This window comes from Trypanosoma grayi, assembly GCF_000691245.1.
Source record: "Trypanosoma grayi strain ANR4 Tgr_25_V1, whole genome shotgun sequence".
NCBI classification, from domain to species: Eukaryota; Euglenozoa; class Kinetoplastea; order Trypanosomatida; family Trypanosomatidae; genus Trypanosoma; species Trypanosoma grayi.
This window is the reverse complement of record NW_008825644.1, coordinates 28,059-53,137: the sequence shown is the minus strand read 5'-3', so window position 1 is coordinate 53,137 and position 25,079 is coordinate 28,059. Positions and strand designations below refer to the sequence as shown.

Here is a 25,079-nt window from a genome sequence, read left to right as displayed (position 1 = left end):
ATACAAAGGTGCAAGGGGAAAAAAGGTTACAAGGAATTTACCTTATGCCGTTGGCCTCGTAAGGCTTTTTGCGGATGTTGCCCAATATAAAGGTACAGACAAGAAAACCAACACCCACAAACAGCCAAGAGCGAAATGGCAGTTTGTATAGTCGCGGACTTCATGTAAAAGAGCCCGTGCTTTCTAATGCAGTCGTCAACTACCAGCGCCCTTACAGTGTAGAATCCACTCAAAGGAATAGAGGATGTGAACTTTGCGTCAGTGGTATCACTCGTGTTGAAACGTTTCCTCGCTTACCAGTCCTGCTTTCATTGAATTTGAGCGCCACTGCAGTGACTGATAATGATTTGAAAGGTCTTACTGCAAGTCGAACTCTGTTAAGAATTTTTCTCGACGATTGCAAATTTTTGACTAGTGTATCTGCATTGTCTTCCATTCCAACACTTGAAGAGGTTCATCTACGTGGATGCTTGGGGATAACGAGTGTCGGTGATCTCAGCACTCTTCCTCGCCTACGCATACTAGATGTTAGTAAAACTTCTGTGACGAACAATGGCTTGGAGGATCTTTCTGCAAATTCCACCCTGGTGAGAATCTTTCTTGAGGACTGCAGAAACTTGACTTCTGTCGGTTTTCTGAAAGCTATAGCCTCACTTGAAGAAATACATCTTCGTGGATCTTACCAGGTGAAGAACATTGGTAGTCTTGGATTGCTTGCGGAGTTACGCACGCTTGATGCAAGCAAGACCTCTGTAGCATATACTGACTTGATGGGGCTTGGTGCCAGTCATAATCTGGAGAAAGTTCTTCTTGAGGAATGCAGAATCCTGGCAGACATAAATACACTAACTTTTATTCAAGCACTAAAGGGTGTCTTTCTTTCTGGATGTATTCGATTGACGAACGTTGGCGGTTTTGGCTCAATTCCTGTGCTACATTCGCTTGATGTAAGTGGAACGTCTGTTACAAGTGATGGTTTGCATGGTTTAGCGGAGAGTCGTAGTTTGGTTTATATTTCCCTTGCAAATTGTGTTTGCTTGACAAGTGTATATGAATTGTCTTGTATTCCATCACTGGAGGAGATTCAACTTGGAGGATCTGTCACGCTGACAAGTGTAGGCTCCCTGGGCTCACTTCCAGGGCTTCGTTTGCTCAATGTGAGTAAGACTTCTCTGAGAGACGATGGTTTGCAGGGTTTATGTAGAAGTCCTAGCCTTGTCAAGATTATACTTGAGGATTGTGTTTGTTTGACAAATGTATGTGAGTTGTCTTCCATTCCAACGCTGGAGGAAATTCAACTTGGGGGATGCATCCGTGTTACTGACGTTGGTGATTTGGGTTTGCTTCCTGTACTGCGCTCACTTGATGTTAGCAAAACGGCTGTGACCGATGCTGGTCTAAAAGGTTTGGGTGAGACGCGCAGCTTGACGAAACTTGTCCTTGAGGAGTGTGGAAATCTAAAAAGTGTACGCACAGTTTCCACCATTAAGACAATGGAAGAAATTTACCTTCGTGGGTGCATCCGGATAACTGCTGTAGGTCTCCTGGGTGGACTTCCCGCGTTGCGACTTCTCGATGTAAGCAGGACTTCTGTAACAGATGATGGTCTGAACGGCCTTGGTGTGAGTCGTAGCTTGATGTATATTAATCTTGAAGATTGCAAAAGCCTTACCTCTGTGGCCTCTCTCACCTCCATTCAGACGATTACAGAGATGAACCTTTGTGGTTGTACGAGGGTAACAAATGTTCTTACATTTCCAGTCATATCCAACAAAGCTCGCTCAAGATGATTTGTTTATGTTATGTGGGGGTCAAGAATGTTTTCTTAGTTTCTTTTTCTCTGCATTTGTGCGAAACTGCCCATTGAGGTGCGTCCATTTGTCGTCGTTGAGTGCTGTACAAATAAGTTGAAGTAGCGGATTTTTTGCCTTGGCTTTATGAGGCGCAATGTAATGCCACACCCCGACCCAAGGGTCCATACACTTCTTGTATTTACTATGGGGCAAAGCACAAGTGTAATTGGGAGCTCTGCTTATATATATCGGATTATATTTTCCTTTGATTTCATCGGTGCTTCTGTCTTTTTTTCCCCTTTCACTGCCTCGTTTTCTTTTTCCTATTGTTACACACAGGGTCTGGGGTCATCGTTCTGTGTGTGGCTTTCTGATGCCCATGCGCGGAGTGCCAAAGAAAGTGGGTGGGTCAGCCATTACTTCTGGAGAAGGTCACCCCCATCGCCTTACAGTATCCGAGTTCCAGGGCGGCATCGACAACACAATGCCCCGGAGAGCACCTTCCCAGAATATCAACATGTGGAGCACCAACGCTCCCACTACACTGCTGGGACCAAAGCGTTTGGAACGTTGAATAAATAAACCTTCTGGACGCTCCTTCAGTGAGGGTGTGTGATTATATTGGATTAAAGGACGGAGCTTCCCACCACCACCACCACCACCATCATAGGCATAGGGCTCCAGGGAGGATGAATCAAGTTTCATGAGCTGCGGCTCATACCACCTCTCGCACGCTGCAGTGTCTGATTTTGTGTCTATGTCATTTTTCATTTGCATATTCGGGTACGATGGGGGCATCATTTTGGAACATCATGTGGTCTGAAGTTGCTCTAACTAACTAAACCGCACAAATCATGCTATGTGGTGTGCGTTGGTGTGTGCATGCGTGTGGAAGGTAGGGGGAGGGGACCATCCTCACTTCGAATGCAGGTCTGGGCTACTTTGGGGGGAGTTACATCTGTTTGTATTTGAATGCAAGCCCATTTATTTTGTCTTTTTCTCACTTGTGTTTTTTTTTTGTTTGCTTTGGTGGCAGCCATTCGAACACCGAGTTTTGTGATTTAAGCCACCCTGGGCAGACGCACCCTTGAACCAAGGAAGATAAGGGAGATCTCAAAGTAATTGAAAGAGTGAAAAACCAACATCAAAAATTACCGTATTATTTCCAGACAAAAGGTGCTTCTGACCCATCAAAGAGGGGTCTCTCTGTTATTTTGACCAATTCAAAGACTTGGCTTTTCTCGCAAGAGAACTTTACAAATGAAAAAAAATCTTCTTTAACGAATGCTTACTCGATCAAAATACATGCCATGCCGGTGTTTATTATTATTATTATTATTGTTTTGTTTAAAAGGTGCGTGTGGGGTGGTTTCTAATGGCGAGGGTAGTAATAGACTTGAGATCGAAGGAATGCTACGAAGAGGGGCATCTTGAAGAGGCCTTTAGTTTTCCATGGGAAAGCATAAGAGATGAATCATGCGGATTGCCACCGCGGGAAGTGCTGCTCACTGCGATTATTGATGAACAAGTGAATCAAGAAAGTGCTGAAGCATACCTAGGGCGGTTCCGCTTCGCATCCCTTGAGGTCAGAAAATTAGACGCGAAAGAAAAGCTTGTGCGTGAAAAACCGAAAGGCACCTGTTGGTCTCCAAATCCATTTCTTTCGGACATCATGCCGTTAATTGAGGCAGGCGGTGGGGGCGCCACTCTTGCAGTTGACGTTGGATCAGGAACTGGGAGAGACATGGTTTTCTTGGCATCTCGTGGGTGGAATGTCGTGGGCATCGAGAATCGCCGGCGGCTGATTGATCAAGGAATTGCCCTCAGTCGGAAGCATGGCGTAACAGGACGCACGCTCTACATTTACTGCAACTTGAAAGAGCACTATCCTGTCAAACCTGGAAGCGTTGATCTTTTACACGTGTGCCGTTTCTTGCATCGGCGGTCGCTCTCGAAACTTTTGGAACTCCCACGTCGTGGAGGACACCTGATATATAGTCATTTTTTGGACGGGTGCCAAAAAACGGATGTGGGACATCCTTCTTCCATTGCTGGATTTTTTCTCCGCGGAGAGCTGCGCCAGCTGCTGGCGAGCGCTGGCTACGCCATTGTTATCGAACAGGAGACCCTTTTGCCGGACAATAGGCCATTTTTAAATATTCTTGCCAGAAAAGAATGAAGACCAGGCGCCCACACCACCCTTCTGCCCCCGGGGGGGGNGGGGGGGGGGGGAATCAAGGAGGCGTCGTGTTAATTTGAAACCGGAATGGTCTGTGCCTTACTTTCGCTAAAGGGACAAAGAAGGGAAGAGTAAAATATTGCCGTTTTCAACGCATGTTTTGTTTCGTTCTTCTACAAAGAAGGGAAAGCCCTCCACCAGGAGAAAAGGAATCGAATATTTTCCTTTAGAGTTCATTTAAAATTTACGAAAAGGAAGAGCCGAAAGCATCCTTTATCACAAGCCTCCGCACGGGGGGCGGAGAGGGTTTTGTTGGGCGGGCTTTCTCGGACATACGCGGCGCGCCGCGGGCCGCAATTAACACAGTAAACGGAATAAAGGCACATTATTGCATCAGCACCGCAATGGCTCAAGGTGCCGAACCGTGCCCGCCGCAAGCTGCAAAGAAAAGAGGACAAAGCCAGTTCTGCCCCTCGTGAGGGGTGGGGAGGGGGGAACAAAACACCGCAGCGCAGGCAATCCCCCGGCGTTTCCGTTTTTACTGACGGCCTGCGGCGGGAACGGTTCGGCAGATTGAAGAGGCGCGACAACAACACAGCACTGCACCTTTGAACTGTTTATGGTTTTTAATGACGGCCCGCGGAAAATTGGGAACGTCTTCAAAGAAGGCCCAAGAGGAGGGTTCATACATGTGTTGGAAGCCGCGCGGCGCGGGGAGGCAGGCTGCCGCGCCGCCATCCACAGCTCGGGCGGAACAAAATGGACCCACCGCGTTCCCTTCTGGCATAGGCCCACCGGCGCCCCCCTGATTGGCAATGTAAAATGCGCGGGGCCCTCGCCATGGAGAACGGCGCGCGGGCCGAAGCAAGGCGTTTGTCCGGGAAGCCCTGCGCCAGAGCCCAAAGCCCCCTTCGCAATGCCGTGTGGCCCGGGGTTTCTTCGGGCTCTGGGGAAGGCGCGCCCGGCGCTGACCGCCTAACGGGCGGCGTTGGCAGCCCAGAAGTCTTACCCAACGCGCCGGTGCCAGGACGCGCGGCCCCGGCAGGGGGGAACATTTCAAATAAAAAAAGGCGCCGAAACGCAATTCCAGGAGGTGCGGGGCCAGTCGCCCGGGGGCGCCCTCGCAGAATTTTTGCAGCACGCCCGCCGCAGGCCAGTGGGCGGATGCCGCCCCGGCCGGGGTTTGGGGCAGCGTGCTGTACGAAAGGTGTGGCCGAGATGGTCGTCCTGGTGCGGGGTCCGGGGCGGGAAGAATAGGAAATGGGTGGCCGGCGGGGGGCGACCCCGAACATACGAGGGCGCCGCGGCCTGCCCCCCGAGCGCCTCGTCAGGACAATTTTTGGCCGCGTCCCCGGCCACTTTCCCACCGCCAGGCGCGCAGAGGCGATCTTACACGGATGCCCGGGACTGTTTTAAACCGAGGGCATGCGGCGCGCTGGGGGGAGGGCCTTCGATGAGGGGTGGCCCCGTCGCGCAGGCGGTTCCAAAAGCCAAGGCGAAGTCCGCCCTAACGCACACACCGGGCAAAGCACAGCGCTGTCGATGCGAGGGGCCGGGTCACCAGAGCGGCACCTGTCAGACGAGTTTGGCGAAACCCTCTGCAAGGGGGAAGAGGCGAGCGCCGGTCCTGGAAGAAACGGGTTCCAGGGCCGTCGGGTTGTGCGGATCCTTGTTTCCTTGCGGGTGTGGGTGCGGCGTTTTTCCGCCAAAGCGGGGCGGGCGAAAACGCCGAGGNCCGTCGGGTTGTGCGGGTCTTTGTTTCCTTGCGGGTGTGGGTGCGGCGTTTTTCCGCCAAAGCGGGGCGGGCGAAAACGCCGAGGCATAACCCCTTTTTTGGCGGCCCGGGCCCGTAAAAAGAAGAGCGCGCACCCATGCTGCGCAAGAGCCGCCTCCAATAGGCGAACGGCGCCGCCACCATTCCCACCACGCGCCGCAACCCGTGGCCCTCGCGCCGGGAGAAAGCGCGAATGCAATGAGCTTTCGGAACCCGCAAAAGCACGGAAACAAAAGGGGCCCGTCATGCGCCACCTTTGCGGGTTTGCGGCGGCGCGCGCCATGGGGATTCGGAAAACAACCGCCGCCTTATTCATTGTGACCCTTCGGCTGGCCAAGGGCAGCGCGATCCAATAAACAATAACGTTGGCGAGCCTGTGGGAAGCATGGCGAACGCCGGGGCAAATGTTTCTTGCCGGCCGCCGGAAGACCGCGGCCGGCGATCCAACAAAACAGGCACGACCCATGTTGAGCTTGGGGCCCGGCATGGCCAGCGGCGCTATGGCNCCGCCGGAAGACCGCGGCCGGCGATCCAACAAAACAGGCACGACCCATGTTGAGCTTGGGGCCCGGCATGGCCAGCGGCGCTATGGCGCACGAGCGGGACCACGCCGCCCCAAGGCCAGTTTCGGCGGCCGCCAGTCGCAGAGGCAAAGCCGGGCCTCTCCAGAATGGAAATTTTTTGGACCACCCAAGAAACAAAAGGGCTCTAATCGTCGATTGGGTGGGGTGCCCCTCCCCAAAACGCAAAAGAACGACCCGCACAAAGCGCCATGGCAGGCGCTTATGGGAGGGTGGTGGCTCTAAAAGGTTTTATGTGGTGCTAAAGGGCATGGGCGGCAACGAAAAACTGACGGAAACCACACTTCCAGCGGAATGGAAAACGCCCTTCGCCCATACGGAATTACCGCCCACCCCATCAAAAGAGGAGCGCCGGAGCACGCAGCAGCGGCCGTGGTGGAATGCGGCTTGTGCCCCCGCTTGCTGGTGCAGTTGGGGAATCGCACCGGCCCTCCCAAGCCCCCCTCGGGGCACAGCGCGTTATCTAGGCCGTTGGGCCGCGACCTTCAGCAAGCCCACGGGTTCAGCGTCGTGGGTGTGACGCGCCCGGGGGTGGGGAGTGGGCCTACCAGCTCCGGAGCAGAAACGGACACAAAGCCATTCCGCGACCAAAGCGTTTTGCGACGCACACGCAGAGCAAGGGCAGCCACACGTGAAGTGGAAGGGGGTTTGCCGTTGCAGAAGGTGGGCGTGGGCGCGGTATCCTTTCCTTTGGCCATATGCAGGCCCAATGCCGAGGCATGTCGGCGTTTTGTCAGGAGGATATNGCAGAAGGTGGGCGTGGGCGCGGTATCCTTTCCTTTGGCCATATGCAGGCCCAATGCCGAGGCATGTCGGCGTTTTGTCAGGAGGATATGGCCATGCGCATCCCAGCAAGCTCACGAGTCCAATTTGCACACTTCAGAACAAAGCGAAAAGCTCATAAAAAAGACCAGTGCCATCTGCACGGCTTCGGCACGTCGCGCCGCAGGATGGATGGTGCCGCTCGCAGTGGCAGAAGGCCAACCGACAGGCCAGCGGCGGCCTTTTATCGCCTGGCCAAAGGAAACGGACACCAAAAACGGTTACAAAGTAGAGGTTCCCCTGGGGCATATTTCCCCGTATCTGAGTGCGGTGTCCTGGAAAACCGCAACCTTCCAACCAAAAAGCGTGGCTATTTCGCCAAAAACGCAGCACAAATACAGGAAAATATACCATAAGGGGGCCTTCGCCTTCCAGTGGATTTCCCGCGCCGCTTCCGGGTTAAGGAAAGGGTATAGGATGAGGGCGGGGAAAAATCATCCGTGACAGGATTCGAACCTGCAACCCTCTGATCCGTAGTCAGATGCTCTTCCATTGAGCCACACGGACACGCGAGGACTTCACGCGGAAGGGTATCAAAAAGAAAAAAACCAAAATACCACAAAAAACCCTCATGAAAAGTTTTTTTAAAAAAAAGATTGCTCATGTTCGGCGGATGCGCCTTCATGGCGAATGGGGGGTAAAGGCAAGCCACGAAATCGCCCTATGCGCGCTCGGGGGCCAAAGCTTGGTTTAAAAAACGGGGGCGGAAATGGGCCGCCGCAAGCTACCAGCGGCCCCCCTGGCGGAGCCATTGGCCAATGTCCGCTCCCAACGCACGTGTTCCGCAGTTCTCGGACCGCCCCCCGCCCCCACCTGGGGTTGGGCCGTCCGCGCTTCCCACTTTTAGCCCCACCGTCAAAATGCGCCATACGGCATTTTGCCCGGGGCTCGTGTGGGCGCCTCGTCGTTTCCGGGCGCCGTGTGGAAGGGCGGCTTTCCAACCCAAGTGTTTCCAGCCGTGCCTGGCCCTCTCGCGGGCGCGCCGCCAATTCCCAGTATTGAATTGCCGAACCCCTTTTTGGCCGAGCCACGCCTTCATCTGATTTAGTGTGGGCCCGGATCTGGCCATTTCGGCTTCAAAATTGTCCGTTATGATGCTCCATCTGGTTCATTTGCCTCGCGCGATCTTTCACCCCTGGAGATGAGGCTCGCGTTTCCTGACGGATCTTCAAATATTCTTCGACTGTTTGTGCTCCTGCCCTCTCGCCCTGCTGGCGCGGCATGGATTTACGTTCTTCGGGGGGCTGTTCCATTTTGTCCGAAAAATCGCTCGTGCCCCTTCAAAGGCCTAAAGAAAAACCCCATTCCCAGACACAGTGAAAGCCACCATGGGGTATCACAAAGTGGCGAAAATCACCTTATTGTTCTTCTCCAGATGCAAAAAAGATCTACATTTTCAATAGCCAGAGCTTCCGCTGAGACAAGTCACACTGCGTAAACTAAAGCGTTGGGTCTGTAGTCAACTGGAAAAGGTGTCCGAGCGCAATTTTCGACGAAAGTTCTGAGAGCTGCTAGGCTTGTCGTCTATTCTATTCCCAAGAGGGGTTTCAGAATCTACACTTTGCTAAACTCTCTTTGCTTGGAAGGTGCGGAAAGAATACGAGGATCATGGCGGATTTATGGTTTTTCTTTTCGCATTAACCTCAATAAGGCTTGGCCATTCCTTTTACAGGCTGCCCCCGCCCCCCGAATGGACCCAGCCTAGCTTTCCTCTAACGGAGAAAATTTAGAAAAAAAAAAGAAAGGAAAAAACTGTATTTTCTTTTTTTCCTTCGATCCGCAATGGTTTTTCCCCCAGGCTTTCACACCCAAACAAGAATTCCCCAAAAAAGCCCATGACATCCAGCTGTGGGAGATAAAATCATCATCATCTGATATCCAATCTCATGATGTTTTTTTTGATTCCTTTAGCTCAACCGAAAGTTTGGCTTTTCCCTTTTTGATTTCGGCATCAATGGCGGCAATTCTCTCGTTTAGAGGTGGGTGGGTGTATTTTAGAGCTGCATATAGAGAATCTGGGGTGAGGTCGGCCTTGTTTTCCATTTGTGTAATGATAAGGGCCTTCCGCAGTGAAGGGCCAAACCCGGACTCCACAGCGAATCGGTCGGCCTGAAACTCGAGACGACGCGACAAAAGTGACACGCCATAACTCAGAAGCTGAACGAGCGGCTCTACAACTACAGATAGGAAAATCTCGAAACCAATAAATGGGTTCACATCGGTAAAACCAAATTCCTTATAGATCCCATTATTGAATATGACGTACCTGGCACCAAACGAAATGCAGAACATCTGGACAATACCAATAGAGAGCAAAAGTATCGTGTGATTATTCTTCCAGTGCCCCAATTCATGACAAAGCAAAGACAACACGAGATCATCATCACCTTCCATCTGTTTGATCAATGTGTCATATAAAACAATTCGTTTGTTAGACCCAAATCCGTAAAAATACGCATTGCTATGACCCGATCTTCGCGAACCATCAACCTGGTAAAGTTTCTTCAGTGGAAACTTGTGACTCTTTGCAAGACTAAGAATCTTACCGTACAAAGTGGAATCTTCTGGAATTGCGGTGTACGTATTGAAGAGGGGTTGTATCAGAGTAGGATATATGAATGTAAAGGAAAATGCGATCGCTGTTGACCCCAAAAACAAGTACAATGGGAAACGCTTGCCAAACCGCTGCACCACCTGAAGAATCAGACCCGTCAAGATGGGGTGCATCAAGAAGACGCGAAGGCAAATCATCTTCACTTCATCCATTAAAAACTCTTTGCGGGTCATCTTATTGAACCCATGCTTCTCTTCAACAACAAACTGGTGGTAATAATCAAAGGGAAGGCTTATCAACGTTGAAACAACGTCTACCACAATAGAATAGGCACAGCAATGTGCAAAAGAGCCCACTTCTACTGGGGTGCACCGCGCAATCCATTTGTACACTCGTGATGGTAGTTTCGTCAGAATGCTCACGTTACTGAAGAGGATGTCCTTTATGTCTCTGCAAATAGCGAATACCCTCTTGTCCCTTCCGTAAGCCTGGATATTACGAAATTCCTCTTCCTTCAACTTGCCACTGAGTGCTGGTGGCATTTCATTGGAGAAGTACGACCTCCATTGTCGGTACTGGAGGTAAAGTTCCCCTATACCCACCGCATTCACACCAATCAAGGCAGATTCATAAAAAGAAACGCGTTTGTAATGCATCATCTAGACTGTTTTATGCTTAAATATTAGAAAGAATCCAGAGGAAACACAGCGTGATGTATAACTTACAAATTGCACCACAAACATATTATAGAGAAGCATCACCCTCCATACATGAAAAAATATATATATATCAAAACATACACCGATAGAAAGAGACACACAAGTGACTAAATAAATAAACACATACACACAGATATGCACGGATGTATTTGCCTATTTATCTTTATTCAGATTAAACGGAATATTCTTTGGTAAAAAAAAAAACCTAACTAATTCCTGTAAACGCTACCACAGTTCCCATCATAGCACCGACGAGGCCGAGAGTTAGCATGAGATACGCCATACATAGCTCGGATGGCGAAGCTTTACAAACACCCAGTGCATGCAGTCGAAGGCGGAAAGCTGCAGGATACGTAAAGCATATTGTGCCACTGCAAAGACCTCCCAACAAAGCAATAATGTAAAGGATTCCTGGTGCCCCCAAAGCTAATAAAATACTCAGAAGGGAGAGCAGTGAGCTTGCAATCAGATTGTCCTTTGTGGATATGGCGTTATGAAAATTGTCATGGGTTGCACTATTGAATCCATACAACAGAATAAACACAGCGTCTCGACAAGGAAACAAGACAAGGACATAAGCTGTTGTAACCGTGACAGAGTACATGGCTTCACCTACAGCAAATACTCTATCTTTAATTGGATTGTAGTTTGTCAATATGTTTCCATGAACATTAGGGGTGTTGGACAAATAACCAAAGAGACCAACAATACCGTATACAATTCCAGTAATAATAATACTAAGTGTTGCTACTGTCGCCATGCCTTTTCGAGTCCTTTCGCTGATACTGGCGTAAACTTGAAACACCAATGTCTGGCAATCAAAAGAGAACATCAAGATTGGTAACGCCAATACAGTGCGACTTGATAACGAAATGTACTTTATTTCTCTTTCATTGTGCGTTGCTCGCGGATCCAATGGAAAAATATACCTATACGCAATAACGCCCGATACGACAAACGTTGCGGTAATCGCCAAGACGGACACAAAACGCAGAGATGACATCTGCGGAATACATGATAAAGGGAGCATGATGAACGCCCAAACGGCAATCATAATTCGTGTAGGAGTCGAAAGCAATGGAATTTGCTCACTGATTATCGGCAATAAAGGTGCAAAGATCTCCCCAATAACAACAATGTACCCCGCTGCCACACCAATGTTGTACACAATAAGCATCCAGCGAACAACTTCCTCAAAAGAACGTCCCAACAACGCCCCTGAAATCTCCTCGTATGATCGAAGCTGCAGTTGCTCGACGCATAGTATGAGATAATCAATTGAAAGGATAGTGATCGCACCAACTAATACCATGAACAGAGCGAAAAGTAAGATCCCGCAGACATCAAGGGCTGAAGGTAATGCGAGAATCCCTGCGCCAATCGTTGTTACAGATAGACTCAATGCAGCCCCCAATGGGCCTTTTCGTCCAAGTAGACTCGCCATTTTTTTCTTTTTAAAAATATCTTTTTGTCGTTTCTTCGCCCTTCCCTCCCTCCCTATTTTTTGTACAACAAAAACAACAACAACCGCAAGAACAACATAAAAGGCAGCAACAAGAAAAGAAAGCGCACATTCATGTAAACCAAAATAATAATAGTATTAATATTAATAATAATAATAACAATAAACAATAATACAGAAATACATAAAACAAAGTTAACAACCAAGAGAAGCGGTATGCACATAACACATTATGTGCAAGTATATATATGTATGCTCTCCCCTTCACACACCCGCTGGAGTTTCCTATTCGACCAATTTCGCCTCACTCGCAGCCTTTTTCCACTCGTGTGTGGATCTTCTCCGAACGCTGAGATCCATGCTTCACAACTGGGATTGTTTTACATTTTTTCCCCTTGCACTATTGTTTTGTTTCAGTTTTGCATCGTCTTCTTTGCTGCACTATGTAGATTACATAAACTCCCTCATTTTCTTTGTCATCTTCGCCACTTGCGGTGATGTGTCTGGATGGGAGTCCACTCGCCACCCCTGAAAAGTTGCGAACAAATCGGCCCCGTGCTTCACCAAGGCCTCAACAAGAGAGGTATCTTCAAGCGCCATGAATATAGGCGGGCGACCGTCACTCTGTCGGGGCGCATTGGGATCGGCACCGCACTCCAATAAACATAAAGCGGATTTCACCATCTCTTTAGAGCAGGTGTACTGAAGCGGTGTCATGCCGCATTTAATTTTCCGTGAGACATCAATGTGACCGTCCTTAATAAGACGTTTGATCGTGTTGACATCTTCAGCATCAAGTGCGGCTTCCATTTCCTCTTCAGCCAGCGTTAATGGGGATTCATCAGCCGATTTGTTTAATTCCACTGCGCGATGAAACCACATACCAGATAGTCTGTCATCCTCATCCAAGTCTGTTTCACTGTCACTGTCGCGGCCCTCTGCGCGCCGTCTTTCACGCTTTAATTGTTCAATTTCTCGGGGTTTGGTATCAGCTGGAAGCTTGAGAGACCACTTTGCATTATTCTCGTCGAGTTTCCTCGCAACGATGGAGTTTTTGAGGAGGAGAGGGGGAAATAGGGCCTCTGCGTCTGCCTCAATATCAAAGGACTTTGTGACAGAAAATAAACACCGAAAAAACTCCCGCCGAGGATATTTCTTCGGTTCCGGCCTCAGCAGAAAGACCATACGCGCTATATCTCGGAAGCTTTGCTGATCGACTTCGTCAGAGTGTGCAATATACACCCAGTCGCCATTTTTAGTACCAACATCGATGTAGTCCATAGCATTCTGAACGTTTTTCATAACCGCGAGATCAAAGTACCAAACCGCAGATTGCGTTTCCTTGGCGATCTTGCAGAGAGAAAGAAATGGATCGCCGTCCTCCAAAAAGAATATGGCGGGTGTGCGGCAGTCAGCGTTCTTCATTGCCCGACGAACATGTTCCAGTGGAACGTAATCTTCGGGAACCTCCACCACACCGCCTTGAACCATCTGATAAATCTGATAGCCCCTTCCTTGCACACCCCCCAACATACACACCGAGGAATGGAAATAAAAAGAAAGAGAGAGAGGCAGAGAAGAAAGAAACACACAACCATAGAGCCAGAGTGATAAACCTTTACAAAGACAAAAAATAGGAGCATTAATGCCAATAAATAAGACGAAGAATTTCGCCATAAAAAATGCAAAAAAAAAAACACCCACTGCGATTGCAATGCCTATTAAAAACGTTCTCGGTTCACAATATAAATCCCAAACAGTCGCTCAGCACGTTTTACAATGAGGGAGACAATGTGAGAGATTTGGCCCTAAGCGCCTTAATATCTTTCGCACCACAAGCAAACATAGCGACAACAAACTCCCTTTTAAGTCTTTGAATGACCTCGCGGACCTTGTCGGGGCTTTCTAAAGCAGCTTTAAGAAACGGCATGGCTGCAGTGGTGCATTCGGCGCCCATCATCAAGGCTTTGGCAATATCCAGACCATTACGAATACCACCACCGGCGATGAGATGCAGATCCTCTCCTCTTGTGAGGGGAGCGCATTCACGCAGGCATTCATCCGTCGTAATGCCGACATCACGGAAAATGAAACCCAGGTTTTCCTTCTCAACAGCATAGTCTTGTCGTCTCCCCTCTATCCAGGCCCATGAGGTGCCACCACAACCGGAAATATCAATGTATTTCACACCAGCTTTCCACAGAGCAACCACACTCTCACGCTCAATTCCGTGACCAACACCCTTCACAATGACAGGAACCTTAATATGTGGAAGAAGCGTCTCCAACTTGACCAGTAATGATTCAAAATTTGTGTCACCCTCAGGCTGGCAGGCCTCTTGTGTGTGATTGAGATGAATGAAGAGGCCGTCAGCGTTAACGCAGCTTATCAATCTGTTTACCTCCTTCGCACCGAATCCGTAATTCAGCTGCACTAGCCCTATATTGGCAAACATAGGGACAGAGGGACAGAATTTTTTCACGTCAAAGGTATGAACGGCTGTAGTGTACCTGTTGACAATTCGCATGCTTCCAAGTCCAAATGGTATACCTTCCGCTTCACAGGCTTTGGCCAGGTTTTCATTGATAATGCGACCATGCTCCTCACCACCAGTCATTGATGATACAATGAAGGGGAAGGACAGGGTCCATCCCATGAATTTACATCGCGTGTCTATCTTGAGCATATTGATTTCCGGCAATGCGGTGTAGGGAATTCTGTACTTGTCCCAGATGAATGGACCGTTCTTATACGGCTCAACATTCTTCTTCAGACAGATATCGATATGGTCCTTCTTGCGCTTTTGCACGGCGGCCTCTTTATCGGTTAAACTCTCGCGGCTCATCATTAACCTCTTCTTTTACAAGACAAAAAAAAAAACAAGACAAAGAGAGATGAAAATTGTTACGTGATACTAGACGTAATTTTTTGACCACATATCTAGTGAAACACCTTTCTACCCCAAGCGACGATGTAGAATGTACTTATTTTCACATTCTTTTTTGTCCAGCGGTTTCAGTTTCTTTTTCGTTGTTCTTCTTCTTCTTCCGTTTATTCGGCGTTATGCAGACGTGCATCGCGTCTCGTCCCAAGGTAGGCGATATACTCGTCAACGCACTTGAACAACGCAGCAGCGTCAACTAAAGTGATTTTCTCATCCATACGTCTCTCTCCTCCCTGCTCGTGGTGGTGCTTTGCCATGTCGCGGTCGATATCCTCCTTGAATGAAAAACGCTCGGGCACAGAAAACTTGATCATTTCGAAGAACTTTTTGACAGCCTCTTCGGCTTCCACACAAGAGCCGTCCAACCAAAAGATCCCTTTCTCCTCCTTACCGCCGTGCTCAGGCTCCATGACTGGTGTAAAACCAAGACAAGCCATGATGAAACGTATCGACACCATGCCCCGCAAACACAAGAGTAACTCTCTCAACCACTTTAGTCGGCACTTTTGCAGATATATTTTTACCAACAAGTGCATTCCGCGCGGAAGGACCATAAGTGAGCGGCAGATTGTGAAGCAATCACCATCCTCACACGCCGTACAGAGCTTTAGTGTCCACCGCACATCACTTTTTTTAACTCGTTGAGTAGCATGCTTTGGCGCCTTGGTACCCTTTGCATTGGTATTTGTGTAAGTGATTAGCTCCGTTGCCAGCGCATCGTACTGCCCACCAAGACAAAGATAAGCAAGACGATAACAAAAGAAGTCCGACATCGATTGCCTTGTAGTATCGGTTAGCCCCTCATACAACTTTTTCAAGGAAGACTGGCATTGATTGAATTCTCCAATATCACCCAGTTCTAAACAAATGAGCGCATGCCTCTCGTAAACTTCAACGGCAAACTCATCTAGAATGTTCTGAACGCGAAGATCCTGTCTTATTCCTTTCAATTGTTCATTCAAATATCGCAAAGACGCAAGGGTACCTTCTTGCATTTCTTTAACCTTAGCCTTGGAAAAAACAAAGACAAATGCCTTCTCAAGAACCTCGCGTGGGCGAATATCTTCAGCTGTTGGCTCGTACCTGGAATACATCCTTTCCATCTCTTGCGACTTCCCAACGAATGCTTGTGTCGATGGTAACATGGAATTGCAAGATACCAAATCTCGGAAAAAGAGGCGCGTGTGTGTAGCTTCTTCTGACGATGAGACCACTGATGAACCTTCTCGTTGCTGATTGGGTTCTATTCGCCGCGCCTTGTGTGGCTTCTCCTCTTCTTGAGGGGCTCTGGGGAGTTTCACACCCCATTGATGCCCATGCACGACTTCCGTTGGTTTAAGACCCACTACCGGTCTTGCGGGAGGTATGCTTGGTTGCTTACAAAGGTGTTGCTGAGTATTCACAGCCTGTTCACGGTATACACGCTGAAGCTGCTGAGCCGCCTGAATCATCTCCATGAAGGTCAATGTATCATAGCTTCTCCTACCAGCACTAACTTCTGTATCAATAATGTTAAACGCCTGAACAACAAACGACCGAAGCTCCGTTGGTGCACGCCTCATGCTCTCTGTGAACAAGACTGCGCGGTGATCTACAGATGAAAGTTCGACAGAACGGCCACATTGATCTCTGTCGTTACTATTTTGGAGAAACGCAGGTTCTCTGTCTTCTGCACTAGCCGGCATCACAGGGGAGACGTGAGCCCAATCCTTTCCCTCGATCCCGCCCGGCGCGCGCAGGGCGTCTTCCACGACTCCGATAGCCCACCTCTCATACCTGCGCCGGTCAGCCTCACACGTTCTGGTTTTGGAGAGATACGACGCCCGGCTCAACCAGTCTCGGAGAGGCTTTGTCATTGACACACCATGTGAGGCGAGAAATTCGGGAGAAAGATACGACACCGCCTTTGTCATATTTCATACTTCCGTTTAAGAGATGGGGATTAAAAAAAGAAAAGAAAAGAAAAAGAAACAGACGCACAATAACAAGAACAGAAGAAATAATGATAATAATAACAATCCAAGAAATAAAATAAATCCGCAAGCAAACCGTAGATTAGACTATGTTGTGGCATGATAGTCTCATCCAAACCACTTACCAAGAGAGGCAAGCTACCAACACCACAACATGTTTTTCCTCACCTCTTCCCTCGCAACACAGCAGATGTGAAGAAATCTACTCATTAGACGTTTTTAACATTATCTGTAAAACATCTTCATCCTCCAGTGTATGTCCGATACCTACTCGCTGCGGCTGATGCTTGGCACTCGTACCCCACACCAAAGCGTACTTAAATCTCGACGCGATGTCTTTATGTATCCTCTTGCATATGTGCTCCACAGTCGAGTTTCGCTTCACCACATATGGCTTTACGAAATCTGGCTGGTTACCATGCTTTTTCGTGTAGATACGGATTATATTGAGGTGCTCCCAAATTTCTTCAATGACTTCATCCACATTAAGGTCCCAGTGAAGTGACAACACAACAGAATGCGGTAGCCGACTCAATCGATCCATTTCCTCCATTGTAATTGTATCAATTTTATTGTAGACGTATAGACAAGGCATGTACCTTCGATTACCTTCAATCACATCAATAAACTGATCAATGGTGATGTCTTCGCGAATAATGACGTCGGCATTGTGAATTCCATAATCCTTCAAAATCTCCTTCGCCAAAGATTCTGACATTCCCATTGTTAGCTTGACAGTGGAGGTGAAACTGATCGCATTCATGCTACAAGATGCTTTCTTTTTATACGTCACATCTGGAAATCTTTGATTAAGGCGAATACCAACCGTTTCAAGCTCCGCCTCGATTTTGCTCCTCTGCGCCTCTGCCCTGGCGGCATCTAACATCAAAATGATCATATCGGCTGTTCGTGCAGTTGCGATAACTTGCCTGCCGCGACCTTTCCCTTCCGCTGCCCCTTCAATGATACCAGGCAGGTCTAAGATCTGTATCTCCGTACCCTTGTGCATGAGCTTCCCCGGAATACATGTCAGTGTGGTAAACTCGTAGCCCGCCGCCTCACTCGCCGTCGCTGTCACGCGGGAGAGAAACGATGATTTTCCGACGGAGGGGAAACCTACGAGGGCACAACGTACATCACCGCTCTTCCGCACCTCAAACCCGTCGCCGCCACGGGCCCCGGCAGCCCTCGCGGCGTTTTCCATCATCTCCGTCTTGATGCGCGCCAGCTGCCCCTTGAGGCGGCCGATGTGGTACTCTGTCTTTTTGTTCTTCTGCGTTTTGGCGATCTCCTCCTCGATCGCCTTTCGGCGTTCGAGTAGCCCCATCTCTCTCTGTCTTTTTTGTTCCTTTCTTTGCTTTCCCCCCCTTTCCTGACTCACATATAAAAAAAGAAGGCAAGCATACCGCTGCTCACGCCCAGCACCGGCGATCAGCAGACCAACGGAGATAACCCAGTCTCCCTCCAGACGCATACACACACACAGACATCTGCAGAACGAAACCTCCAGCTGTCCACCCGGCAACAAATTGGCACATACCGCATCCGATGTAGCACACACACACACACACACACAAGGCAAGAACCTGAATATGGGCCTCTCTCCATTTTTACTTTTTCTTCTGCAATTTTAACTGTGTTCGATTTCCCCCATCACCCACAGGGCGGGCCGGTCGTTTGGTCGCGCAAAACAACGGCTGGACGCGGCGCATCTGCAGTGTTTGCAGTTTCAGCCTTCGCGGCCGGAACGCCCATGAAGCACTGCATCGGAGTAAACTTGTACCTTCTCGCCTCTCGGGCAATCACTTCATTTTTCATCAGTGAAGGAATCCAGTTTTCATCAATAATCGTCTTGATCTCTTGGGCCGTATTCACAGTCACTCTCTTACGCCTGATGGGCGACCATGTCATGTACGGGATGTGCTTCGTGCTCGTTGACTTTTTTCGATGGTCCTCGAGGAGTGCAAAGAGTATCAGGGTGAAGTATCGCAGGCCCTCTTCTTTCTCCACAACCCCACTGCCAGCTCTGCAGCCTGCCCTTGGTACCGCGAGGGTAATGCCAGTCAGACACGCCTTGCCGTCTGACCACGGCTGTGTGCCGTGAGAGTCACAGATGTACAGACTCCACGCCTCTCTGTAGCGCGTACTGGGCTGGTTCCGCACGTCGTGCGCCAGAGAGAAAATGGACACAGTGTAGTCCCCAGAGGCAATCACATAGCCACACACGGGTCGAACGTCATCAGAGTCCCTACCGCGCTTGATGGGACCACACAGGTGATCTATGAGTTCCTTCGCTCTCTCCTGCTGATTGTAAAAGAGTACTTCGAACTCACCCTCGTTTATCTGACTAGGGAAGAACTCGCGCAGCCGAAGACAAGCATTGAGATCCCCAATTGTTGGTCGTGCCTTTTTCTGCGGCCATGCAGGGGCGGAGAGTTGGTGCAACCAGGCGGAAATGTACAAGAAATAATTGACCGTAGACATGTTGCTGCACTCTTGCATCGTCACTGCAAAGCCGAGTGAGGAGAGGATGATAGCGGCAACAGTAGAAAATGTCTGGCAGCAGTCATGGGTCTGTGGTGGCATTAGACTCTTCGTTCTCCCTTCGCGTGCATCAAACTGAGAATATGAACCTCGAATGCATACAATCGTGTTCTCAACGAAGTATTCGTACCGTCCACACCGAAGAGTGCACATATCACTTAAACTCACCTCGGTCAACCTGCCCTTTATCCTGTGAAGACGTTGTTCTTCACGAAAGAGTCTGCGCTGGGCCTTGTCATTCTCCGTTGTTTCGCGGTTGACATTGGTGTTCTCGCTACCATTGATACTTCGACCGTCATCCGAGCTGATGTGCTGTTCCTCTAAAAGTGAGGAGGTTGACACCGTTGAGCTGTCTTCAGCACTCATCACATGTTTCTGTGAGATTAGTAGACATAAAAACGTATATATATATATATGTATACAGAACGTGCACAACGAAAAAACAATAAACACAAAGAAGAGAGAGAGGAGAATGTGAAACAAGCAACAAAAGACATAAGGGAGAGAAGGGAGCCAAAACAATTGTTACAGTTTGTCTTTTTTTATCCTTCCTACACCGTTTTTTTTTACTTTTTGGAGATAGTCTTCTGAATGCGATCCACCAGACTTATGCTGGTGTCACCGGCGCCGTCAATAGCAATAGCGACCGGACAGTTCCAGTCCGGCTTTCCTTTAACAAAGACTTCTTGATTAAAGCGAATGACACCCTCTTCCTTGTCCCAATGAATGTCAGGGTAAATCCGGGCGAGCTTTGTGAGTGTGTCAAGCGCAGCAATCGGTGTATTTTTGTCATCTGTTTGTAGTAGAGCAGCTCGCTTGTCTCGAGCGACACGCAATTGCGAACTTGCGTGCTTGAAGAGGGAGCGGTCGCGCCCAGCTTGCATGGAAGGGAGACGAGCCTTCACGTCAAGTTGTGGCGGTAGTTTATCCCCTTCTGCATCATTAACGACAGCAATATCCTTGATATAACACGTGCGGATTATCTTGACGTTTGGGCTGCCATCTGAAAGACCTTGGATAAGGACCAATAGCTCCTCCGCAGGGTTGTAGGTGAAGACGGTACCTTTGACTGCCGTGCCATCGACCAGCGAGAGTACCACATGTGCACCAACGGCTTGTATCTCGGTGACGGAGCTCGGCATGATCTTTCGGGCTCGACCTACTGAAGGAATACTTGGTTCTCACTCTAGTTGCTTCAATAATCTTTATCAAGGACAAAGTGCCCAAAAGTGAGAACAAATAAACGAGGCGAACCCCCCAAACCCCCAAAAGAAAGAAAGAAAGAACCAAGACAGAAATCAAAGAGGCAAACAATTCACAAGACTGGAATCATGGGGGAGGTGTTGTATATGTGAAGAGATAGAGAGGCTAACACTCAAGCACACACAAAGACACCACAAACACTCCTCTTAGTATGCTTTTCCTGACACACCGTTCCTTCTGATAATGTGAATGTATGCATATGAATGAAAAGACACCACCATTTTTCATTCAAATGTAAAGAAAAAATCCCACTCTTTTTTCATTCCTTGATTAGGCATGAAAGATGTAGTGCATTCCCCGCTTGGCGTACACAAAGACATTCTTCGACTTGGCGTAGTTGAGAATCTCTCGTCCAGGGACGGACGATGAACCAATGAAGAGATGTGTGCGCTTCGACAAGAGCTGGGAGTACATTTGTTTCAGTTGTCGGTGACGATCGCCCTCCGGTGGCTCTTTCGACCACTCCTTGAGAAATTGAAACGTACCTGCCAAGTTATTGATATGGGCCGGCGACAGGGAGTTGTGACAGCTCACCAGACCGGAGTCGTTCGGGGCACTCATAATGCCATCAAACCAAATAGTGGGAGGAACTTTGTCTTGGTTCTTTGAATTAAATTGATTCCGAACCTCCATGTCCGCCGCGCGGAAGACGAATTTGTAGTCTATAGGATCCACACGATGATCCATCGTAAACGGTGAGCCGGCACTACAGCAAATGGCTCTCATCGTGCTATAGCTGGCATTATTCTTCGCTCGACGCGGTAACAACTGGTAAAGGTTGTCGTCTCTGTGAACCCCCACGAGGTCTGACCACCCATCAAGAAGTATCGGCTGCCCCACGGGGTGCTGTGGGGGGATGGTGCCGTACTGACGCATCACGGCCTGCTGCTCAGGCGTGATGGCCTCAAACACAAGCGACTTGGCTTCATATGCGTCAAAAACACGGTTATGAAGTTTCTGCTGTGTCACGTTGCCAGACATGTCGCGAAGCCGTACCACCAGGGTCTGAAGCGTCGTATTCAAGAGCGACATCCCGCCCTCTGTCCCCACCCTCCCCTAGCAACTACACGGCAATAAGAAAGGGCAAGATGGGAGAGGAAAAGAAAAGAAAGGATGACTAAAAAAAAATAACAAACAACAACAACAACAACAACATCAACAAAATAAACGGAAGCATATCTTTCGCTCTCCCCCTCCGTGTAAGTGTGTGGGATGTATATGTGCGTGTCAGAGCAAAACGAGGAAAAAAAGGTACCGATGATCACATCATCAAAGAAGATGACCAGAGGCTTGCTGCACTGCAGCAGGACTTACCAGCGCAATAATCCTAGAAGAAAGGACACAAAGAGCCACACGAAAGCTACACATGCAGTAACTTCGCCTGTTTCCCAGTTGTAATGGCGATCCACTGCTCATGCTGTGAAGACCATGAAATATTGTTGATGGGGTGATCACCTCTGTAGTTCATGATGCATTTTGGCGCAACGTTGGGCAACTCGCCAAGGTCCCAGATGCAAGCTGTGCCGTCCTCTCCACCGCTGCAGAGATTTATCACGGAGTTCGGAGCCCAGCAGACGCTGTTGAACGGCTGCGTGCGACTATTACGCAGAACTCCAAGTGGAACCGCGGGGAATCGGATGTCTATTACAATTACCTCTGTCCCCTCCACACCAAACGTATAGAGATAAGTCTGGTCCACCTTGTCCCACGCAACCCGAAGCAGCGGGGACAAGGAACTTGACTCGTACAGGATCGTGCAATGCTCAATTTCACGCAGGTCAAACACACGTACGGAGCCATCTGCGCCGCAGCTCGCGAAGGTGTGCGTGCCTTTCGCAAACGCAATGTCATAGACGTCCTTGTCGTGGGCGATAAGCCGTGTATTCTTTCCGGTTTCGATTTCCCAAATAGTCACTGTTGTGTCGACACTACAGCAGCCTAGTATGTTAGGGTCGTCGCTGTTCCAGTCACAGGAGGTTACAGGGAAGCAGAATTCATTGGGCTGTTTCCCACTGTCAAAGACGGTCTTAAACACAACGTGTGAGTCGATATGATCGCTTTTCGACGGCACTCTACGCGGATCATCAACCTCGCGGCGTTTCTCATCGCTGCTCTTCTCCGGTGGTCCCTCCTTCACTTCCCAAAGACGCAGGTAGTCCGCTGTCGTGATGATAAGATCCGTCGCGGCTTTCTGCGGGGCGAACATCACCTTTGTTGGCGGGTAGCAGTGCTCCCATGTTGCTCTACAAACTAAATTTCCCTCTTCATTCTTTTGCACAATATCAACGTGATTTTTATACTCTTGTATGTATGACGAAACTGCAAAGCGAAATGGCGCGTTTTCACGAGTGCTCCACGATAGACCATTCGCCACCCACCCTGTAGAGTACGACAATACACTTGGGCGCTGCTGTTGCTCTTGTTGTTGTTGCTCCTCTTCCTGTTCCTGCTGCTGCTGCTGCTGTTCTTGCATCGTCTAAATATCCTTTTCACTTCTATCTGGAAGAACCACTATGTGAATAAACAAGAAAAACGTCAGAAACAGAATGAGCATACATTTTGTTTGCTTTAGTACAAATGCTTCTGCTCCCGCCAGAAAACAGCACGCCACAAAAGCGTGTCTCACCAATCACCAAACCACAATGCACTGCTGATTGCCATTAAACTACATTCTAGTAATGAGGGTAAGTACCTCCTTCATTTATTGTTCCTCATTGAGCCGTTTTTTAAGTGCCTCCACTTCCGCTTTGAGTGATGCATTTTCCTGCTGAAGCGCCTCGTAGTCTGCGGCAGAGGCTCCGCCAAGCACTTTCTTTATAAAGTCCACCGGATCCTCCGGCTTCTCTGGTTCTTCGTACAGGTTGACCAGTACACGGGTCAGTGTGTCGATCACCTGCTTCCGCTCAAGGTACTTACGGAACTCTTCCTTCTTGGCCTCACTGGACTGGTAGGACATGCTTCTCTTTCTCTGTGTGTGACCGTATGTCTTCCTGATCTTGCTTGAGTTCTCTTCTCAAATCCCACTACCACCACGACAAGAGCAAACAAAAAACAACAGCAGCGAAAAGACTCCAAATAAATCATCATTGGATGGATATCTTCACCAGTCACACCTGTAAGGCGAAGAACTACAAAGAAAAACAATAACAAACAAAACACACGAAAAGTACAGAAACACATTCACAGTGTTTTCGAAAAATGGGCACTCTTGTTTCACACCACCTCTGTTGGCTGTTACTGGGCCGCCTCACACACACACACACACACACACACACACACCAAAGAAAAGACTTGCAACATGCACTTCTTTTTTGTCGATGCAACTCCTAATCTTTCTTCTGCGCCTTCTTCCACGCCGGTACCCCAACGCGTGATCGCTCATCAAACCGAATAAGCGCCTTTGGCGTCGCAGTCCACATGCGCGACAGCACCACGAGTATAGCAAGGATGTGTGCAACGGCAATGAGGCCGACGAAGCACCACACGTAGTTCAACTCGAGACTCATCCGTGGGAGACTGCCTTGAAGGGGTGATGAGGCACAAAAGAAGAAGGGCACAACTGGTGAAATAAGCTCTAGCCCAAAGGAAGATGCAAACGCATGAAGGCGATAGCGACGACAGTGCCGGTGATGGTGAAGGAGGGCAAACACAAAAAAGTAATGATTGTCTTTATTTAACACGCATGCGGAGTCTCTCGTGAACATTGTCAGAGACGGACATACACGGCGTAGTGCTTCTGCAGGCCCTTCCGCTCCGTCCGCTGTGCGTCCTCGCTGGAGTCCGTTGCGTATCGCAACATCTTCTGCGTGCTGACGTTGCTACTGACCTCCTCTTCGCTCAGGCGGCGGAACAATGGGCAGCCGTCGAGACACGACACCATCCACTGCTCTAGTTCCTCGACGTCAGAGACGGTGAAAAGTAAACCTCCACTCCGCAGCCAGTAGGCGTACTCGTGGACAAGCCCAGGAGAAATGATGCGCCTGCGAATGTTTTTCCGCTTCCAGTGTGGATCCGGGTAACAGAAAAAGAGCGCCCGCAGCTGCCCTCTTTGAAAGCAGTTTGACCCGTACTTCATCACGTTCAGCTGCTCAAACCACACGTTACGGAAATGGTGGGCGTCGTCAGAGGCACCGTCACGAAGACCCAGTGTTTTCTGCTGGGCGAAATTAACCACCTTAGGGCGTATCTCGAGGCCCAGCATGCACACATCGGGAAACTCCTGCGCCAACATGAACAGCATTCCCCCAAACGCGCAACCCACATCCACAATTTCCACGACCGGATTACCCATCGAAGGGTACAACTCGACACATCGCGCCCGCAACTCCAACGGGTTGTCAGGGTGGTCGTCGCTGTTTTCAGCCAGCGGGTTCCGGTGAGGGCGAGTGCGGATCGGCAGACGCGTCCACTTCGGCTGTACCGGAGTCGCCATCCTAACAACTACAGGCCACCTCCCTGTAAGAAAGAAAAT

At 49.2% G+C, this 25,079-nt stretch overlaps 17 protein-coding genes across 17 annotated transcripts; 3 read left to right on the top strand and 14 right to left on the bottom strand.

The window, feature by feature from the left end:
• Window positions 1-74: 74 nt before the first annotated feature.
• DQ04_00251330 (leucine-rich repeat protein 1 (LRRP1)) lies at window positions 75-1,790 on the top strand (the record flags this gene model as incomplete). The annotated part of the gene is made up of 1 exon (XM_009308570.1): window positions 75-1,790. The coding sequence occupies one exon, from the start codon at window positions 75-77 to the stop codon at window positions 1,788-1,790; it is 1,716 nt and encodes a 571-aa protein (XP_009306845.1).
• Window positions 1,791-6,246: 4,456 nt separating this feature from the next.
• Window positions 6,247-6,552, top strand: DQ04_00251320 (hypothetical protein; the record flags this gene model as incomplete). Its single annotated transcript, XM_009308569.1, has 1 exon — window positions 6,247-6,552. The coding sequence occupies one exon, from the start codon at window positions 6,247-6,249 to the stop codon at window positions 6,550-6,552; it is 306 nt and encodes a 101-aa protein (XP_009306844.1).
• Window positions 6,553-6,621: 69 nt separating this feature from the next.
• On the top strand, window positions 6,622-7,593 carry DQ04_00251310 (TcC31.12; the record flags this gene model as incomplete). Its single annotated transcript, XM_009308568.1, has 1 exon — window positions 6,622-7,593. One exon carries the CDS (start codon window positions 6,622-6,624, stop codon window positions 7,591-7,593), a length of 972 nt encoding a protein of 323 aa, XP_009306843.1.
• A 280-nt stretch (window positions 7,594-7,873) lies between these two features.
• On the bottom strand, window positions 7,874-8,218 carry DQ04_00251300 (hypothetical protein; the record flags this gene model as incomplete). Its single annotated transcript, XM_009308567.1, has 1 exon — window positions 7,874-8,218. One exon carries the CDS (start codon window positions 8,216-8,218, stop codon window positions 7,874-7,876), a length of 345 nt encoding a protein of 114 aa, XP_009306842.1.
• Window positions 8,219-9,033: 815 nt separating this feature from the next.
• On the bottom strand, window positions 9,034-10,362 carry DQ04_00251290 (CAAX prenyl protease 1; the record flags this gene model as incomplete). The annotated part of the gene is made up of 1 exon (XM_009308566.1): window positions 9,034-10,362. The coding sequence occupies one exon, from the start codon at window positions 10,360-10,362 to the stop codon at window positions 9,034-9,036; it is 1,329 nt and encodes a 442-aa protein (XP_009306841.1).
• A 265-nt stretch (window positions 10,363-10,627) lies between these two features.
• Window positions 10,628-11,734, bottom strand: DQ04_00251280 (amino acid permease; the record flags this gene model as incomplete). Its single annotated transcript, XM_009308565.1, has 1 exon — window positions 10,628-11,734. The coding sequence occupies one exon, from the start codon at window positions 11,732-11,734 to the stop codon at window positions 10,628-10,630; it is 1,107 nt and encodes a 368-aa protein (XP_009306840.1).
• Window positions 11,735-12,334: 600 nt separating this feature from the next.
• Window positions 12,335-13,375, bottom strand: DQ04_00251270 (nuclear protein Tc22; the record flags this gene model as incomplete). The annotated part of the gene is made up of 1 exon (XM_009308564.1): window positions 12,335-13,375. One exon carries the CDS (start codon window positions 13,373-13,375, stop codon window positions 12,335-12,337), a length of 1,041 nt encoding a protein of 346 aa, XP_009306839.1.
• Window positions 13,376-13,658: 283 nt separating this feature from the next.
• DQ04_00251260 (isopentenyl-pyrophosphate isomerase) lies at window positions 13,659-14,732 on the bottom strand (the record flags this gene model as incomplete). Its single annotated transcript, XM_009308563.1, has 1 exon — window positions 13,659-14,732. One exon carries the CDS (start codon window positions 14,730-14,732, stop codon window positions 13,659-13,661), a length of 1,074 nt encoding a protein of 357 aa, XP_009306838.1.
• A 203-nt stretch (window positions 14,733-14,935) lies between these two features.
• On the bottom strand, window positions 14,936-16,741 carry DQ04_00251250 (hypothetical protein; the record flags this gene model as incomplete). The annotated part of the gene is made up of 1 exon (XM_009308562.1): window positions 14,936-16,741. The coding sequence occupies one exon, from the start codon at window positions 16,739-16,741 to the stop codon at window positions 14,936-14,938; it is 1,806 nt and encodes a 601-aa protein (XP_009306837.1).
• Window positions 16,742-17,003: 262 nt separating this feature from the next.
• Window positions 17,004-18,128, bottom strand: DQ04_00251240 (putative developmentally regulated GTP-binding protein,putative; the record flags this gene model as incomplete). The annotated part of the gene is made up of 1 exon (XM_009308561.1): window positions 17,004-18,128. One exon carries the CDS (start codon window positions 18,126-18,128, stop codon window positions 17,004-17,006), a length of 1,125 nt encoding a protein of 374 aa, XP_009306836.1.
• Window positions 18,129-18,454: 326 nt separating this feature from the next.
• DQ04_00251230 (hypothetical protein) lies at window positions 18,455-19,711 on the bottom strand (the record flags this gene model as incomplete). Its single annotated transcript, XM_009308560.1, has 1 exon — window positions 18,455-19,711. The coding sequence occupies one exon, from the start codon at window positions 19,709-19,711 to the stop codon at window positions 18,455-18,457; it is 1,257 nt and encodes a 418-aa protein (XP_009306835.1).
• Window positions 19,712-19,911: 200 nt separating this feature from the next.
• Window positions 19,912-20,487, bottom strand: DQ04_00251220 (p21 antigen protein; the record flags this gene model as incomplete). Its single annotated transcript, XM_009308559.1, has 1 exon — window positions 19,912-20,487. One exon carries the CDS (start codon window positions 20,485-20,487, stop codon window positions 19,912-19,914), a length of 576 nt encoding a protein of 191 aa, XP_009306834.1.
• Window positions 20,488-20,878: 391 nt separating this feature from the next.
• Window positions 20,879-21,640, bottom strand: DQ04_00251210 (hypothetical protein; the record flags this gene model as incomplete). The annotated part of the gene is made up of 1 exon (XM_009308558.1): window positions 20,879-21,640. The coding sequence occupies one exon, from the start codon at window positions 21,638-21,640 to the stop codon at window positions 20,879-20,881; it is 762 nt and encodes a 253-aa protein (XP_009306833.1).
• A 328-nt stretch (window positions 21,641-21,968) lies between these two features.
• On the bottom strand, window positions 21,969-23,081 carry DQ04_00251200 (WD repeat-containing protein 68; the record flags this gene model as incomplete). Its single annotated transcript, XM_009308557.1, has 1 exon — window positions 21,969-23,081. The coding sequence occupies one exon, from the start codon at window positions 23,079-23,081 to the stop codon at window positions 21,969-21,971; it is 1,113 nt and encodes a 370-aa protein (XP_009306832.1).
• A 228-nt stretch (window positions 23,082-23,309) lies between these two features.
• On the bottom strand, window positions 23,310-23,564 carry DQ04_00251190 (hypothetical protein; the record flags this gene model as incomplete). The annotated part of the gene is made up of 1 exon (XM_009308556.1): window positions 23,310-23,564. The coding sequence occupies one exon, from the start codon at window positions 23,562-23,564 to the stop codon at window positions 23,310-23,312; it is 255 nt and encodes an 84-aa protein (XP_009306831.1).
• A 370-nt stretch (window positions 23,565-23,934) lies between these two features.
• On the bottom strand, window positions 23,935-24,312 carry DQ04_00251180 (hypothetical protein; the record flags this gene model as incomplete). The annotated part of the gene is made up of 1 exon (XM_009308555.1): window positions 23,935-24,312. One exon carries the CDS (start codon window positions 24,310-24,312, stop codon window positions 23,935-23,937), a length of 378 nt encoding a protein of 125 aa, XP_009306830.1.
• A 2-nt stretch (window positions 24,313-24,314) lies between these two features.
• On the bottom strand, window positions 24,315-25,040 carry DQ04_00251170 (putative tRNA (guanine-N(7)-)-methyltransferase, putative,methyltransferase; the record flags this gene model as incomplete). Its single annotated transcript, XM_009308554.1, has 1 exon — window positions 24,315-25,040. One exon carries the CDS (start codon window positions 25,038-25,040, stop codon window positions 24,315-24,317), a length of 726 nt encoding a protein of 241 aa, XP_009306829.1.
• Window positions 25,041-25,079: the final 39 nt, after the last annotated feature.